Source organism: Callorhinchus milii, unplaced genomic scaffold, assembly GCF_018977255.1.
Source record: "Callorhinchus milii isolate IMCB2004 unplaced genomic scaffold, IMCB_Cmil_1.0 Scaffold14, whole genome shotgun sequence".
Classification (NCBI taxonomy): domain Eukaryota; kingdom Metazoa; phylum Chordata; class Chondrichthyes; order Chimaeriformes; family Callorhinchidae; genus Callorhinchus; species Callorhinchus milii.
The window spans coordinates 6,933,285-6,950,289 of record NW_024704755.1 but is presented as its reverse complement, the minus strand read 5'-3'; the positions used below and the strand labels follow the sequence as shown (position 1 = coordinate 6,950,289).

The 17,005-nt window shown below is 40.5% G+C and overlaps 1 protein-coding gene across 1 annotated transcript in view; it reads right to left on the bottom strand.

Moving 5' to 3' along the window:
- The window catches only part of si:ch211-186j3.6 (neural-cadherin), a 43,878-nt gene that overhangs the window by 24,236 nt on the left and 2,637 nt on the right, over positions 1-17,005 (bottom strand). The window contains exons 3-12 of the mRNA XM_042340396.1: positions 8,612-8,809; positions 8,028-8,253; positions 7,263-7,464; positions 6,325-6,436; positions 4,695-4,944; positions 3,979-4,121; positions 2,637-2,809; positions 2,053-2,221; positions 846-1,016; positions 318-490 (exon numbers count right to left, since the gene is read on the bottom strand). Coding sequence (XP_042196330.1) covers positions 318-490; positions 846-1,016; positions 2,053-2,221; positions 2,637-2,809; positions 3,979-4,121; positions 4,695-4,944; positions 6,325-6,436; positions 7,263-7,464; positions 8,028-8,253; positions 8,612-8,809 — 1,817 coding nt within the window. The remainder of the gene's footprint in view (positions 1-317; positions 491-845; positions 1,017-2,052; positions 2,222-2,636; positions 2,810-3,978; positions 4,122-4,694; positions 4,945-6,324; positions 6,437-7,262; positions 7,465-8,027; positions 8,254-8,611; positions 8,810-17,005) is intronic.

Genomic DNA, 17,005 nt, shown 5'->3' with positions numbered 1-17,005 from the left:
AGTGAATTGACTGTATATTTTGGTATATTTTGTGGGTGAAACGCAGCAGCCAATTGCACACAGTGATGTCCCGCAAACAGCCGTGGATTATTATATTTGGTCAGTCACAACTGAGAAAGGTTTCTAATCAGAGTTCCGAAGGGTTGGCACCAATACATCAGAGATTCGCTATTTACAAATTGTTTTGTGCCCCTCGCAATGTAAAGCCCATCTGTAAGGCTAGTGCCAGGGGAAAGGCCAGAGAACCTATAGAATATGTAAAAAAATTGTAAGATGCTTCCTTTCCCTTGTGTTACGTTATGCACAATGTAATATACCTGCGATATTGGCTGGTTCACGTAAACCCAGCCCGTTGACGGATTAACTCGGAAATACTCTGGCTCCTCAGCAAACACTGAATAGGTGATGGCAGCATTTGTACCCTGATCGTCATCATGAGCACCAACTCGCAGAAAGCTTGTGCCAATAAGAGTGTCCTCCCTAAGAAAATCTAAACGAGAGAATTTGAAGACACATTCTTAAAAAGATTTATTGGTCGTAAAGGCATCTCACATAAAATCCCAGTAAATCCCATCTTTTACCACTGTGTGTAAAAAAAAACTAGGAAGCTTTTACAGAATTTTAAATAATTAAGTACAGCATTCACTGCACTGAACTAGAATTATGCTCCATAATCTTTCCCATGCTGGCTTTTACTCTGCTGCAGATAAACAGAATTTTTGCAAGGGGGGAAATGTGTTTTGCTTATATAATGTTCTAAATACAGATTGTTTTAAAGGGTTTTGCTCATGCATTGAATTTTTTGTCTGTATTTCAACCTCCATGGCTATTTCCTCAAAGCTTACATTCATAACGCATATTTTCAAATCTTGGGTTGTTGTCATTTTCATCGAGGATGAGAATGTTTATCTGACAGATGCCAATCAATGGCTCAGCGGCCTTGTCTGTCGCTGTAACGGTAATGGTGTATTCTTTCTGCTGTTCTCGGTCAAACCTCTGAGACGTTGTGATAATCCCTGAAATATCAATGGCACTTATGTCAGACTGGACTGATACTGCAGTAATCCAGTAAAAAGAACTGCCAGCAGATGTTGACCTTCAAGTTTACAGATTCAATCCGTCTTTCTTCCCTAAGAGGGTTTAATGCATGTAACGTTCATCTTCATTATGGCACACAAGTATGTCATTGTCTGCGCCTGCGAGAGGTACATTAGACTTGAATCTGTGACATTTCTTAACTGTTAACCTTGTGTCCACTTAGTGTTTCACACTAAACATCTCAAATGTTCTATAACTATCATCACCGTTAAATATCAACTGAAATAGTTATTCAAAGTCGCAAATTCATGCTGTGGTTTTGGAAACCACAGATTGAACCCTGGAATTCAAGCTTAAGCGGACCTGCAGCCCTTCATTGCACACTGACCCATATAATGCTCCCAGCTATAATACTTGAGAAGCAACCTTGGTTGAAGTTAAACCTTGGTAAAATATCAGTGCTCTGTGTTGTTCTGTGCTGCTGTGCTGTGAGCCGTGGGTTCATGCCACTAATCCTCCCCACAGTGATTTTTCTGAGCTCAGAAATCATCCTCAGCTGCTGTGGTGCACCTTCTTGTTATATTATTGCCAGAGGAGATGAAAGCAGAGCTCACTGATTTCTCATCCGTACATGAATAACTCAGGTGAGAGATCACCAGTGCTAAACAGCACCATGTGTGACTCCACAAAGGTCTATTCTGTGACACAGGCTTTCAGCCCTTTCGTTTCCCTGCTGAAGAACTACTGATCTGAGCTGCATTGCTGAAGCAAAGTGCTGAGCAAAGAGCAGGCATTCCAAGAGGGAATGAGGAGCAAGTGAGGGAATCACCCAATGTCCACACATGCAAATCCAGCAGGCCTCTCTGGAGAATGATTGAGAGATTTGAACATATAAATATTAAACCTTATCCACAACACAGGAGCTTTGAAGTCCAAGAGCTCCAGCACACCAGCCCATGTGAAGGGCCTATATAAATGGAAGTTGTGGCTGTTGTTGTTGTCCTGTTGGCTTACCGGTGTCAGGGTGGATGTGGAAGGCTGGGGAAGCACCATCTCTGTGCATGATCCCATACTTGACTTCTCCGTTAGATCCCTCATCAGCATCAGTAGCTTCAACCTGCAGTATGGGAGTTCCTGGAGGCCGATTCTCAAAGACAGTCGTGTTTTCACGGTACAAATGGCACTAAAAATGAGAAAGAAATCAAAGGGCAATTTAACTTCTACTTTACGAGCTGATAGCTACAACCAGAAAAACAACACCCAAACGATAATATAAATATCGTTCTTTATAGTTTCAAAGTAAGCAGTAAGAATGCTAGGCCAATAGGAGCTGAAAGTAGATGTGCAACAAACAGAGCACGAGTTGAAGAGGCACAGTAGAAGGAGCGAGACTAAAAGCACAAGCTGATTCATACTTGTGAATTATCACAGAGTATAAATTTATGGAATAAATACAAAGTTAAAATGAGGTTTAAAATACTTTTTTTTAACAACACCACACAAAGGAAGCTTTGTTAATATACAGAAAATAAAGGCTGACCATTGAGCCATTGATCTTTGTGCAAAAGGCCCTGGAATGAGTGCTTTGCCTCCTGTACCTGGTTGAATAGCGGTTTGTTGTTATTAACATCGTCCACCCCCACAATCACTAAAGCTGTAGTGCTGAGGGAGCGGGGACCACCTGAGGAGTTGTCGTCGGTCGCTGTGATGTGGAGGACGTATTCTATACCTTGCAGCCTGGGTGGTGGGTTGGAGCGAAGACGGATGAGCCCTGAAAATGTTCAGCAAGGGTCAGCCAGTCTGAATCATTGCTTGCTCTCTGTCACTGTGAAGCTGTTCATAAAACTCTCCATGTTTCCCTCTTAACCAGCTGCACGGATGTTACATCAATTCCATTAACAATTATTACACTCCATCAATGTTTGTCGAATCTACTTAATCACAGTCCATGGTCACTGTATCTCATGCTTAATCACTACAGTCTTTCTACTACTACTAGGCAGGTCAAACTACAGAACTACCAAAACTTCAAAAGTAGGACAAAAATGTTAAATATTGTGGTTATGTATTTGTATCCCACCCAGCCTTCTGTTAGTAATGTAAATTCTTTGGCATCTATTTAATCTGGGATACTTGTTTGAAACCTCTGGGATACTATTGTAAATCAATTAATTAATCTTTTAACAAGGGGACTTGTATGAATTAATACTGCATGAAATTTCCATGTTGTAAATTTAATCCTTTTCAACCCAAGGTAAAGATCAACATCTTCTCGTTTATCTCTTGACTGAACCCTGTTCAACAGTCCATACCTCCTTGTGATTCAACTGGAATGTCCCTTCAAACCAGCCCTGCCAAATCTGAGTGCCTACAACTTGTCTACCAAACTTTGTGACTCATATCTAACACCATCATCATCCAAGTGAGTTACTGATCATTTCTGAGAATTATTATTCATCACATAGCACACCTAAATACCCCCAGAGCATTTGATAGAAAAAATCTGTCATAAATGCAATCCCGTTTCCTCTAAACCTAAATATTCTTTCTTGTACATCTATCACATAATGCTCTGCTACATATCAGTAGAAAAGTAACGGTCTACACAAGCCTCAGAAAATACTATCCCTCTGAGGTGAGAATATGTATGCTCTTCTCAAGGTCTTAATCAAAAAAAATCTGGTTTGATAAACAAAGTCAGGAAGATGATTATGAGCAAGTGGTGCATGTGGAAAGAAGTCTGAACTTGCAAAGCATCAGAGTGAACCTTTCAGAAAACTTCTTCATTATATTCTCATGCGCAGAGAGTTCTGCATCATCTGGCCCAACTAATCACACCTCACTGCCTCAAGTAATTAGCGCACAGTTTGACTCTTTAGAAATGTCACATTTTCTACATACACCACAGGCTGCTTCTCTGCTCCTCTTTACTCTGCTCACCTTTCAAGCTGTCAACAACAAAGTTTCCTTCTTCGTTTCCTGCTGAGATTTCATAGTAAACGGCATCTCCATCAGGATCCTTGGCATGAACTGTAGCAACCAGGGTGTTGGGGCCTGCATCTTCCGATACAAAGGTTCTATAGCTGTAATGGCAGGTGGACTAGACTTAAACACATTGTCAGAGCTTTTTGTTTACTTCTCGCTGCTTAAACACGATTTTTTATTATCTGTCCGTAATTTTCATTTCACTTGTTTCGAACTTGACTTCATCCATTCGAAGCATGTCTGACTGGATCAGCAGTCACTCATATAAAACACACACAGCACTCGAAACCTGGCAGCTCGACTTAAGACTTCATTCAGAAACTCGGGATAATAAAGAGAGAGGAAGGCAAGGAAAACAATAAATATCTCTCACTATTTTTTGTAAGATATTTATTCCTGCCAAGTGACCGAAATATCATTTGGTCTGTCATTATTATAATATTTTTTTCAAAAAAGTAATAATAATTTAATCACTTAATCCATGTCTGCTTGTGGGACACTGCTGTGTGCAATAATTTGCCGCATTTCCCCCACATAATATACGGTCAATTCCCTTTACAGTATGTTCTGTGAAGCACTTTGAGATGTCTAGAAGATGTGATAAGGCACTATATCAAATGCAAGGATTATTATTATTTTTATTTATTATTATTGAAGATGTCTATGCTTACACCATTTGGGAAAATTCAGGTGCCTCATCGTTGACGTTTGACATCCGAATCCTGACTGTTGCTGTCCCTGTGCGAGGTGGTTCCCCTTTGTCCACAGCCATGATCACAAATTCATACAGGTGATTTGGTCGTTCAAAGTCCAAATGCCTGGCAGGGAATATGGTGCCGTGTGCAGATATGGTGAAATCTGGGCTCAGGGTGTAATACATTATCTCAGCATTCTTCTCTGCGTCACAGTCACTGACTGAAACTAGATCCAGAAAAGAGCAGAAAGGAAATTCATCTTATCTCAACACAGGAAACTCTTCACTAGCACAGCCTGCTGTGTGCCGTAATGTTTCACAGTGTGAAGCAACCAACAGCACAACACAAGAAGAAAAATGGTCGCAGCTTCAATTCGTGCTCTCGTTTTGAGTGTCTGGTCAGCAGGTGACTTTTTCACAAGTTCTTTTGAAAAGGTTTCAAGTATACTCCTGTGGCTTTTCTCTCTTTGCTCTACACATAATCGGGACCCACGAAAATTACATGTCAAACATTTGAACAAGAAAATATAGAGTCAGATACACAATATAGTCAATTGCTCTGACCTCTAACATCCAACTTGTATCATTTTAATTTTTGTAATTTTAACCAGCTAAAACGGCATAGCTTAACCATTGAGAGCACTGTCTGGCAAGCATCCCCATGCGATGACCCCCAGCTAGAACCACCCTACCCATTAGGTGTTTGGCTTGCAGAGTTAACAGGAGACATGTTAGAAGAATTCCTCCTGTGTCCAGTGACTGGTCTGCCCTCCAGGTCCCACTGATGAGCCAGGGACCCAGTCTCGCTGGTCTGTCATCAGTAGTGCCTGGAGTACTGTGGACCCACTTGGCTCAGTTACCGGACTGCCAAAAGGGTTGATTCAATTATTATGATTATAAATAAATAATTGTTTAATCAGCTTGTCAAATAAACAGAAGGCTTGAGCCATGGATACAATTTATGTCTTGCTTGCTTTTAACTTTGTCGCTCATGACACTACTATGTAAATAATGCCTTTCAACTTTGCACATTATATTTACCTGTAGACATCTGTGGCTGAGACAAGTTCCAGATCCGATCGAGATTGGATAACTAATAAATAACACTTTTGATCTTCAGCTATAACTAGCCATTGTTTTCTATGAAACGTGGCATATTTACCATTGCTATTTCATTGTAAAGAATTTCCACACTGTTACCCATTGAATGAAACTAAAACTATCTCCCTTTTCATATGGTACAAAATGGTAACTATAATGCATAAAACTTATCAACTAAAAAGGCAGCTTTACCTAATTGAATGCCTCCGTCATAATGTCTCCATGCAGCCTGCTTTTATGGGACTTGACCGAGGTTCAAACCACATATTCTGCAACACTGATCTCTGATCAGACAAACTGAAGCATCTTCATGATATTTCTATTTCAAAGTGCTACTGTGTTGTCCTAAAGTACATGTGAACGTGTTATGACGGTGAGCATTTAAATTCCACACAGGTTACATAATTGGTTCCAGAAATGATGAAATGATGGCTCTTTTGTGTGATGAATATCTTTGGAAAGGTTGGGGGTGGGGGGGGGTGGAGGAGGAATTTCCAAATACTTACCTTGAAGCAGAGAGGTTGCCGTGGTAACTGTTTCCAGCACGTTGTCTTTACTGTATATAGACTGAAAGAATTCTGGGGTGCAGTCATTTACGTCTGTGACCAACACCAAAACCTGAGAGGATAAGACAGAACAATCACTTTGGTACAATCTGCTGTGCGCAATTTGCTGCCGCGTTTCACCCACAATTACACAGTCATTTACTAAATATGCTGTGAAGTGCTTTGAGACGTTCTCAACAAGATGATGAGACCCTCTATCAAATGCAAAGATTATTATCTGTTTAAATCTGCATTATTATGTTTTGTAAAGGAAGACAAAGCTGTAAGCGCTTTTCAGTTCCGTGTTTTTCTGTAATTTGTCAGTACGCTTTGTGTGTTGCAAATACATTTAAATACATTGGGTTTAACACACAGCAATTTCTAATGGAATTCTTTAGCAAGAAAATTGGAAGCGCATCAAGTCAACTCATGGAAACTCCTGTCACTGGCCTACAAGTACACAGTAACGACAATTTGCAGAACATCCTGTGAAGCAGTTTGAGATGTTTTCAAAATGCAATAAGGCTCAAACTGTGTGCAGCACTGTCCCACAAACAGCCATGACATTATGAGTAATTTAATTTGTGTATGTTGGCAGGACACAGGTAGAAACTCCTATCTTCGAATACTTGTGTACCATGGGATCCGTAACATCCACCTGAAACGGCAGGCAGGAACAGAAGTGAAATGAAGTGTAGAAAGTGACAGCCTGGCAACTCCTGGAAAGCCATAAAATCATTCCTGAATTGTCCGCACTTCAGGGGTTTTGAGGCCTAATGCAAAACCTGCTGACAGATAAGGACAAACGTTCTCACCGATGGGGAGTGTGTACCGTACAGAAGCAACAGGTCTTGAGGGGAGGCTAGGGTCTGAAAAGAATAAACAGATGTGCTCTATACCTCGGCAGCGCTGCTCAGATTCTCCTCCTCTGTTGCTGTTACCAAGAGCAGGTACCGATGCTGATCACTCTCATAGTCAATAGACCTGGTCAGGCTTATCGCTCCCGTCTCCTTCTTGATGCTGAAAAGACTGCTGGGATTAATTAGCAGACTGTAGCGAACAGGCATCTTCTGGAAGGATTTGGCTGAGACTGTCAGGAACCTGGGAACAGTGAAAACAATAACATGGAGTTCTGCATTGCCTCAGCAGTCACCTTACTGAACTGCATCTTTACCAGAAGACAAAGCATGCTCCCCCATCTGATAACATAACATATGTTCAGAATGATTTGACAATAACTGTTCTTTGTACTATTTTTAAAGTAGGCACTATAGTCTGAATGGTCTGGTGTGGCTTCACATTGCACCAGGAGAGCACAAGTGGAGGTAGTTCAATGCTGTCAGTAGCCTAGTGCTTCTTCACACTAACCACATGATATGAAACACATCCGCAACAGAATGCAACAAGCCACCACAAGCACCAACGGAGGCAGTTATGAGGAGTTCTCTCTGAATATTCTATTGTATTTGAGCAAAAATCTGACCTTTTGATGGTTTATTAGCTCCCTGGGGGTGTGTGGGGGAGTGGAGGGAGGGAATCATCAGTCAAGACCACATTGCAGCAGTTCCTGGCATTGAGCCTACAAATATCATTGCACCAGCAGTTCCTTCCACATCGCTCCAAGCTTAACTTTACCAGCCTCTTAAGATTGAATCTCTACTTACGGTTCGGCCACTCCAGTGTCCTCAGCAATTTCTACATGGTACGATAGGTTTGCAAACTGCGGAGCTCGGGGCCCAGCAGTGACAGACACAACAGCAGGAGCGCTTTTGAGGCCAAGTTTGTCTGAAGCCACGACCGTCAACAAGTATTCATCATCCTTCATCAGGGGCAGGCTTGTGGTTCGAATGGAACCGGTCTTCCTGTCTACTTCAAAACGTCCATCTCCATCTGTTTGAATAAACCAACAAAGGGTGCTTTGCAAAATTACAGAATCACACCTTAGCACTGTATCCACCGTAAAACAGTGGAGGGAAACACATTGTCCCCACCTTAGTTTTAACCTCGATAGAGGAGCTCTTTTAAGCTGTTTTCCCCGATGCTGAAACTCTCTTGTCTTAAGCTTAGGTGTGACAGTCAGTTGTTAGTTTGCAATTGGCAATTGTAAAAGACAAGCCCACAAATGTTCCCAAGAAATTATAGTAAAATATCCAGTTGATCACCCATAACATAAATTTCAAGCCTCCCCCCTGAAATGTCACACTCTACATTAGCAGTGTTGTACCCTGACAGTGAGTTGCATTCATACCTTCCACAAAGAAATATTCCACTTCCCCATTGATACCCTCATCTTTGTCCTGAGCGAGGAGCTTGTAGACAAAGCTCCCTCGGGGAGCGTCAGGAGATACCACAGCCAGGAAGGGGAAAGGGTGCATAACCCATTCAGGAGCATTGTCATTGATGTCAGTAACCACCACTTCAATGTGTAATAGATACCAGTCATGTCCTGAAATAAGAGAAACATACATACATGACAATGAGCAATAAAAAAAGATAAGGGTATCAGAACATAGAGAGGAAGTGGCCTGTGAATCAATATGACTTTCTGACTGAGATTCAATCACTACTTCAAAATAATTATTAGAAAATTGTTCAGTTGTAGCGCTTACAGGATATTTTTAATGAGGTTCCTCAATTAAGAATCTGAGTGGGACAAATTACAATTCCTTCCCTTGTGTCTATCCACAGGATGTCAGCTTCTACAGCTTCTCTTTCTGGGGGGAGCAGGTTGGCAGGAATTCTAAGACACGCCACAAATTAGACCCCAATACATATTGTAAGACAAAGCAAACTGTTGCATGGTGAGCTGACTCATGTAAACACATTCAAGAGTTTACATTCACGGTTTAAGCTGAAACTCACACAGGATTTTGAGCACTAAACAATTATATTGGACTTGACTGATATTTTTCATACTAAGTTTAGGCTGGAGACGTGCAAAGTTATACTCTATTTTTTCCCAATATTTACTCTCCATTGCAAAAGGTTTTATATTGGTGAAGGAGAGGAAACAGTCTAGCACTTTACCATTGTCATCAATAGCGACCTTTTCCTTTTACTATCAGTGGTGTCGCATTTTTTATGCTTTGTTTCTAATAGGTTAAACTTGCAAAGCACAATAATATCTAAAACATCCATTGCATCTATAACATCTATATTCAATGCTTCATCTCTAACACACAATGCAGCATCGCGTTGCTGCTGTGTGTGAGATGAGTGCATCAACAGGTTAACACTTGTAAGTTTTACCAAGTCAGCTTTGCAATCTTAGAGGAGATGGCCAGATATTTTAACTGAACTTGACAGCTGTCTAGCGCACTGCACACACAAATGCTCAAAGCACTCAATACGCTAAAGATAGCTCTGTTGACACTTACTTTGTATATCAGCCATGTGTAAAATGTAACTCCACTTGAGAAAAATACTCTCTTTTCAATGGATAAAGCCAAACTAACTTCAATTAGGGATGAGCAGAAAGCTTTAGATATGACAGCCCTCTCTAATCGAGCTGTTACTGCTACTGGGTTTTTCGATATTTCCTACTGTTGACATTTCTTCCTCTATCTGTTAATCAGCCACAATAATGGTACAAGTCTGAGTCTATCTTACATGAATCTTGAGGTGCTTTTGCTGAGCTTGAAAACAATAGGGGTTTGAAACTCCCTCGAACCCATTAACGCACAGAATAAATGGAATACAAGACGACAACAATGTGAGCCGTGTTTAAAGTGTTTAAGTGATTAATACAGTGCGAACAATTTCCAAACTGCTGTATATCACCATCGTAACCACTAACTAATCTGTTCCATATTGCTAACATTCCATTCTATCCTGAAGAATTCTTGCGTGCTACGATGGAGATCCGAGGAAACACAGGCATCTTTTTGCAGTAGCCCATCAATCTAACAGGTGACAGATCACAGACCTCTCAAAGGTAGCACAGCTAACTAAGATGCTCAGAGAGTTGTGGATTCACATCTACTGTGGGCTGCCTTAGCTCTACCAGATCTTTTCAGCCACCTTCTACAGCCATCAATGGGAACAAAACTTCATCTACGTTTCTTGGTTAAATTTGCAATAAATTCAGCAAGTAATTACAAAACACCTCTGAGCCACAATTCACTGTCTTTGCTATTCATTTCCTGACCTCTGAAATCTGTAGGCATTCAGAATTAGAAGGGATTAAAGTAATCCACAGTCCATATTTAAGAGTTTATGCGTTGGAATATGAACTAAGCCCATTATTGCCATGATTTAATGTTTCTAACCGTGGGCGGCAGTGAATGTGTCCAGCAGTATCTGTGTAATACTGTACGATGAACTAATGAAATTGCTTGTGAAGTAAATCTGACAATCTGTGAAACATAACCTTTGAAATCCTCCTCCTGTTAATTCCTGCATTGCATCTGCTAAGTATACACAAGAATTGATGCACAAATCCTCCCATCAGAAGAGGAAGCTTGATGCCTTTACTGTGGTACTCTGAGGTAATCCCAACATTAAACTGTCATAATTGTCTTTGTGTACTTTTTATACTGTGCAATTATACACTTTCAACATCACATCTGCTGAAGCATGACACAAATGTATTTAGTCAGTGTGCTACTTGGGTGGAATTGCTTTGGACATCTGTGATTTGTTCCCCTCCTTTCAGCCATTCCAGACTCCACTGTCCAGAATTCTCTCACAAAATACCTCTACCTTGCGCTGTTCCTCTCTGCTTTCAAAATATACCTGTTCAACTTAACCTTCTAAAATAAGTACCTCTTCACTTAACCTTTGCTCAACTCTCAGCTACCCTCTTCCCATTTCCCACCTTGCTCAGGTCTCTGTCTTATCTCTGTGTGGAGCTTCAAGATATTATTATATGTGAAAGGCATTCCATATACATCCAGGTTCTTGTTGCTGTGGTTGTAACATGCACAGGAAATTAATTTTAAGAAATTAGTCAAAAAGCAGAAGTCAGTGTCAGTGCTATCATAACAGAATTTCACTGTCATAAAACGTTTACTTACAAGTTACGTAAGTGCAGAAAAAAATATAATTAGTAAGTCATGTGGTGGAATCATTCCGCTATTTTGTGCTGTTATAAGCAATTGCCAGGATTGCATCCCAGTGGGTTGTCGTGATACATTCAAGATTGCTATTCATTCATCTTACTGATTTGCCTGAAACCACAAATGCAAACAACGCAAAGCAAGATGTGATAAAGGTGATTGATTCCAGAGAGACAAACATTGCTGGATTTCCTGTGGGCCATCTTACTGGCACTTTTCTTTCTCACATCCATGGTCACACAACAGTAAAAATGCTACACATGCATTCTGAATTCCTGTGAAGTACCTGCTGTAACTATGGTGAAAAGCTTCCGTTTTTCTTCAACTCTGCACTCAAGGAAAAATCATAGAAAAGAAGCTAACTAAAAAAAAGAGATTTAATTAGCTAAATTGTATAACACAACGGTAGCCACACATAAAGTTTCCATAGAAATTTCCAATGTCTTAAAAGCCTCAAAATCCTTTGAACCTGGGGAAGTGTTGGGGAGGGAAATTGGATGCCCTTAGAAAATAGGTCACTACCTCTCTATATTCAAAGAATGTTGGGTCCTACTAAGGCTCTGCAGGTACACTAACTGACTGAATGAAAGCAGGAAGAGTGCTTATTGGATTAAGTCAACTCTTGTGGAGCAGTAATGAGCAAAGTCATTTGAATGGGATCATCAGTTCAGAGGCATGACATCTCACGCCCGTAATGTTGAGCAATGTTATAAAATCTTCCATAGAAATTGCTTTAATAATGTTTCAAAAATATGGCTAGCTCAATGTACAGCAACAACTTTCAATATGCTCATTGCACTTGCAAAAAACAGAAGTCAGTGTCAGTGCTATCGTAACAGAATTTGCTATCATAAAACCTTTACTGATAAGAGCTGTTTGAACTGTTTTGAGTGTGCAAAACCTAGCAGACTGCTACAGAACTAAACAGCAAAGAAAGCAAGGCATTGCTGTGAAGAGATGCAGAGGAAGGGCAATAGGAAGAGACTGCAGGCAATCGCTATACTCTGACATACGTTTTTCATCACAAATTGATTATATGTTCTTGACCTTACAAAATAATCAATGAACCCAGGGATATCAGATGTCAGAGCAAACACTTCTTGATTCCTGTCAGGAATTAAGGGTTGATTTAGAATGGGATGAGGTACTGAGCACAGCCTTGCCTGTAGCGATGAGGAACAACTCCCAAGTCTTTGTTGCTGCAATTTTTCATCCCTCACCCCACCCCTCCCAATTGCAGGGCTGAACATTATACATGGTATTAATTGAGCAAGTCAAGTGTCATCTGCTTTGCTTACAGTGGTGGATCACTCTCTCGGAATGCAATCATGTTTTGCAAACAGGAGGGGTGACCCTGTGAGTGGGAACATGATGTATCTATCATTCATGACCCATGTATTTACTGCTTTACCAGCATCTTCTTCAGGCAAATTCATCAGAGGCCAATAATCATTTCCCAAAGCCCTTTGAGACTCTATGCCTCTTTCTGAAGTGACTCTAGAGATCCTACACAACCGCAAAGCAACCTGACAAAAATGCATTTAAATACGGGGTGTTTAAAAGTAGAAAGAATGGACTTGAATTCTGCAAATGTCATAGACAGCGAGAGAATCAACTGCTGTGAGTTTTGTGTTTGTTGCATCTTAGAGGGTAGACCGACTCGTCAGAACAATTCATCATGCATTTGTTTTTTTTAAAATATGCCTACATGCACTCTGCATGAGTGTCACTATCGACATCTAAACTTATGTTCTCTTGCAAATTTCGAGGGGTTTGTGCCTTTGATGTCCAGAACTTGCCCCCCCCCACCCAAACCGTCCAAAAAGAACTTGTTGAGGAACGATTGAAGAAAGCAGTAATCCATTCTCAAATAAAATAATAATGAAAAACCAAAATGTCCTCTAATCGGAGTTCTAATGGATTAACTGAATAAGAAATAGGAGCTGAATCCCTGAGGAAACTATTAATTTTGTCCGCACAAATTGTAAACCGTTCAAAGTCAAATGTGAAAAAAAGTACAAACTCGAGCTGCTTCCTGCGTGTAGTTCAGTGTTTTGAAGACTTCAAAGAGAATGTGATGAATCCTTCTCTACCCCCTTGTGCAAACAAAATACACAACAGACAAATCGGTCACACTAGAAAAGAATTACTGCAGCCCTTCATACAAAAGGCAAATTACAAACACAAGAATGTAAATGAAGTCATTCGCTTGATTCTGTTTTTAGCACTGATTACGCAAATGAGTCCCCAGCAAGATTTCCTACATTCTAAACTAAACAGGCTTACTATATGCTCAGTTTGATTCCAACTAGAATTCAGAGATGAATAACCCCATTCATCGTAGTTGCTCATCCCAGTTCTGAAGAATGACTGCATTCTTAATCTCTGTATTCCGAAACGGTCCACGGGGATTATATTCCCCATTTTAAATGATGTTGAGAGCCTGCGTATAAGATTGCCGTACCTCCCTGCGTACAAAAATTGGGCGGCATGTTTTAAATAATAACCTCTGGAAGGAATTTATTCAAATTGTATTTGTTTTAGCGCTGACGTTCACAGTAATTGGTGATCTGATGGTCTAATGAGAGTTCACTGTCAATCAGTAGTAATAATAATAATAATCTTTGCATTTGATGTAGCCCTTATCACGTTATTGAGACATTTCAAAGCACTTTGCGGAATAACCTGTAAAGTGATATATACTGTAAATCAATCACAGCGCATCAAATGCGGCATTACTCGAACATATTGCGGTCCTAAATTATGACTGAATTATACACCTAGAGATACTCTTGAGCTGAGCCTTGCATTACACAAGAGTGCCAGAAGCAAAGTTAACCACATGGTGCATGGAGCTTGCAACTCCAGAGGGCAGCACAAATGTGGAGGCACATAACAATCAGGTGCCACTCTCCAAGCCACAACATTAATCTTTGGATGAATGAATTTTGTGTGTCTTCCTCGCACGATATGTAGGCTCCAAAATGTAGGATTTGTGCAGCAACGGAATGTGATAGCGTGTTGAACATGGAGACATTATCAACATAATAATACTTACTTTTAATTCACGTCGAGAGAACATCTCAAAGCCCTTCACAGTATTTTTGGCAGCCATCGTGGCAGCTAATTTGCACGCAACATAAATAGCGTCAGACGGTAATAATGTGTATGCACTGACACATCTATAACCACAGGCCAGCACTTTTAACAGCCTCAAAATGTCACAGAGCTGGAAACGGAAATTGAGTATGTGACAATTCAATGGCCTGTTGTATAGTATTTGAAATAATTAAATCACAGTCCAAGCCAACGTGAATAATATGCAAGTGTATATTTTACTGCTCTGGTGTTGGAATAATGTTTACTATTAGCACAAATATATGGAACAGAAACGAACAGACAAGTAGTGTGTGAAAGAAATCAATGAAACTTACTATTTGTAATTTGAATTAAATCCCTTATTTTTCTCTCTCTCTAATGCCTCTGTAGTTCTTCCTGCACATTCCTCTACTCCTATACTTAAGCTACTCAATGATACCTGCAGAAATAACAATTTTCTGATTTTATGCCCACTCAAATGCCAATTATATCTGTTCTCCTAAAGAACGCTGGTATTAAAGATCACATCATAAATCTCCATCTTTTTGGATTTTAAAATGCAATAACCTTTTCAAGACTAGAAGCTGTGTGTTTCTGAGAGAGATGACTTCTCTCTGTATAAAACACAAACTGGCACCTGATGTGGCACCTCTATAGAAAGAGCAATATTTTCTGCCACAAGCTGCTATGTTGGTGCAGATTTACTGCATGGCAGCTGCAAACATGAACAGAATCTTTATTGATTGCCCAAGTCTACTTGCTGCATCGCCCTTTAAAACAAGCAAAATTGACCAGCTCTAGTGATAGGACGCCCCTTCAGGAATCAATGAAAGCAGATCCTTGGAGACAGTGCCCGTCCCCTCCCCTCTCCTGTTATACTGTAGTTTTAATCTGAAAATTATAGTGAGTCTGACAAGACTCTGCTTTAATTTGTTCTGGCACCGAATGATGATTCACATTATACACTTTTGCTCAATGGATATTGGCAAAAACTTGAGGGAATTCTAAGGCATCATTCAACTTTGCGGAGATTGATATTCGCAGCTGAACAATTCAATATTATATTTAATAATGGGAGCCACATACCGTCACCTTTCTGTCTGGCAGAGAAGTCATTATATTGCATAGTAGCTATTTATTTTTGCCATTTGTTTTTAAATTTTAGAACAGGAGACACTGTAGTTTGGTAACCTCACCAAATACACAAAATAACTAGAACACAAAATTTGACAACACTGTTGAATATCATCTTATAAGGAGTGAAGCAGACTCCTGTGAATTATTCGATTTACTTTTTATTTTATCCGTTTTACAAAGTCCTATAGGACAGGGGTTGTGAGATGCTTAGTTCAGAAGAATTGCTAAGCTTTATCAAGCTTCACTAACTCGAGATTAACTAGTAAGTGACTCATACGTGAGAGTGACAAACACCGTCTAGCTTTACAAAGTGCCCCCGAGTTATTTCAGAAGGTGGGCTGAGATCTGGGCAGCACATCTCCAAAGTGTTTGCCCCCTCCCACTCACACCCCACCCCCACTGGTCTGGCAGTACTAGTTGTCGCAGGTGACAGCAAGAAGAGGGTGGATTGACCTCTTGGGGCAGAATTAACTGTGGTTTAGTGGTTAGAGCATTCGCCTCGCAAGCGAGAGGACTGGGTTTGATTCTCAGGCAGGATGAAACCTTAGGCAAGTTTCCATACTCCACACATCTCTGTTTACCCAATAGTAAGTAGGAACCCGGTTATTAGTCAATTGGCGGATCATTTTCCAATGGATAGTAAAACCTCCCCTCCAAAAAAAATTGTCACTCAATCCACGTCTGTTTGTAGGACACTGTTGTGCGCAACTGGCTGCCACGTTTCACCCACAAAATACACAGCCACTATGCGATATATTCTCTGAAGCGCTTTGAGACGTCTCCACAACGTGATAAGGTACTATATCAACTGCAAGGATCGTTATTGTTGAATAAAGCACTCGTTGAACTGGCAGTTGCGCACAGCACTGTCCTACAAACAGTCGTGGATTGAGTGGATTGTAGTCTAATACATGTAGGAATTATGTATAAATTAAATAAGCCTGTCTCTCTCTCTCCCCACCCCCACCCCCCCACCCACCTCCCACACATACACACAGACAAACAATCGGAGAAAGTGAATGATAGAAGCTTAAGAACTGAAGATGGGAGACTGGGGAAGGAAGATGGTCAGTTTTGAAATAGAAGGTGATTAAAAAGAGCTAAGATCCAAGAACATCCTCTCGAGCACCAATAACTTCTCCCAGAGCCTGAATGAAACATCGATTCGCTCTCTATAAAACTCCTATCAATACTATTGGCAAACCATTTGAACGTTACTTACAGTATGGCAATCACAAATGACAGTTCAGACAGACAGGCAATCTTTGGAAAATCATCGCAAAGATTTCGCTCACTCTTCGGCCGACTGTTTACCGTTGTTAATTACGCGCCCCAAAAAGTCAGAGTAA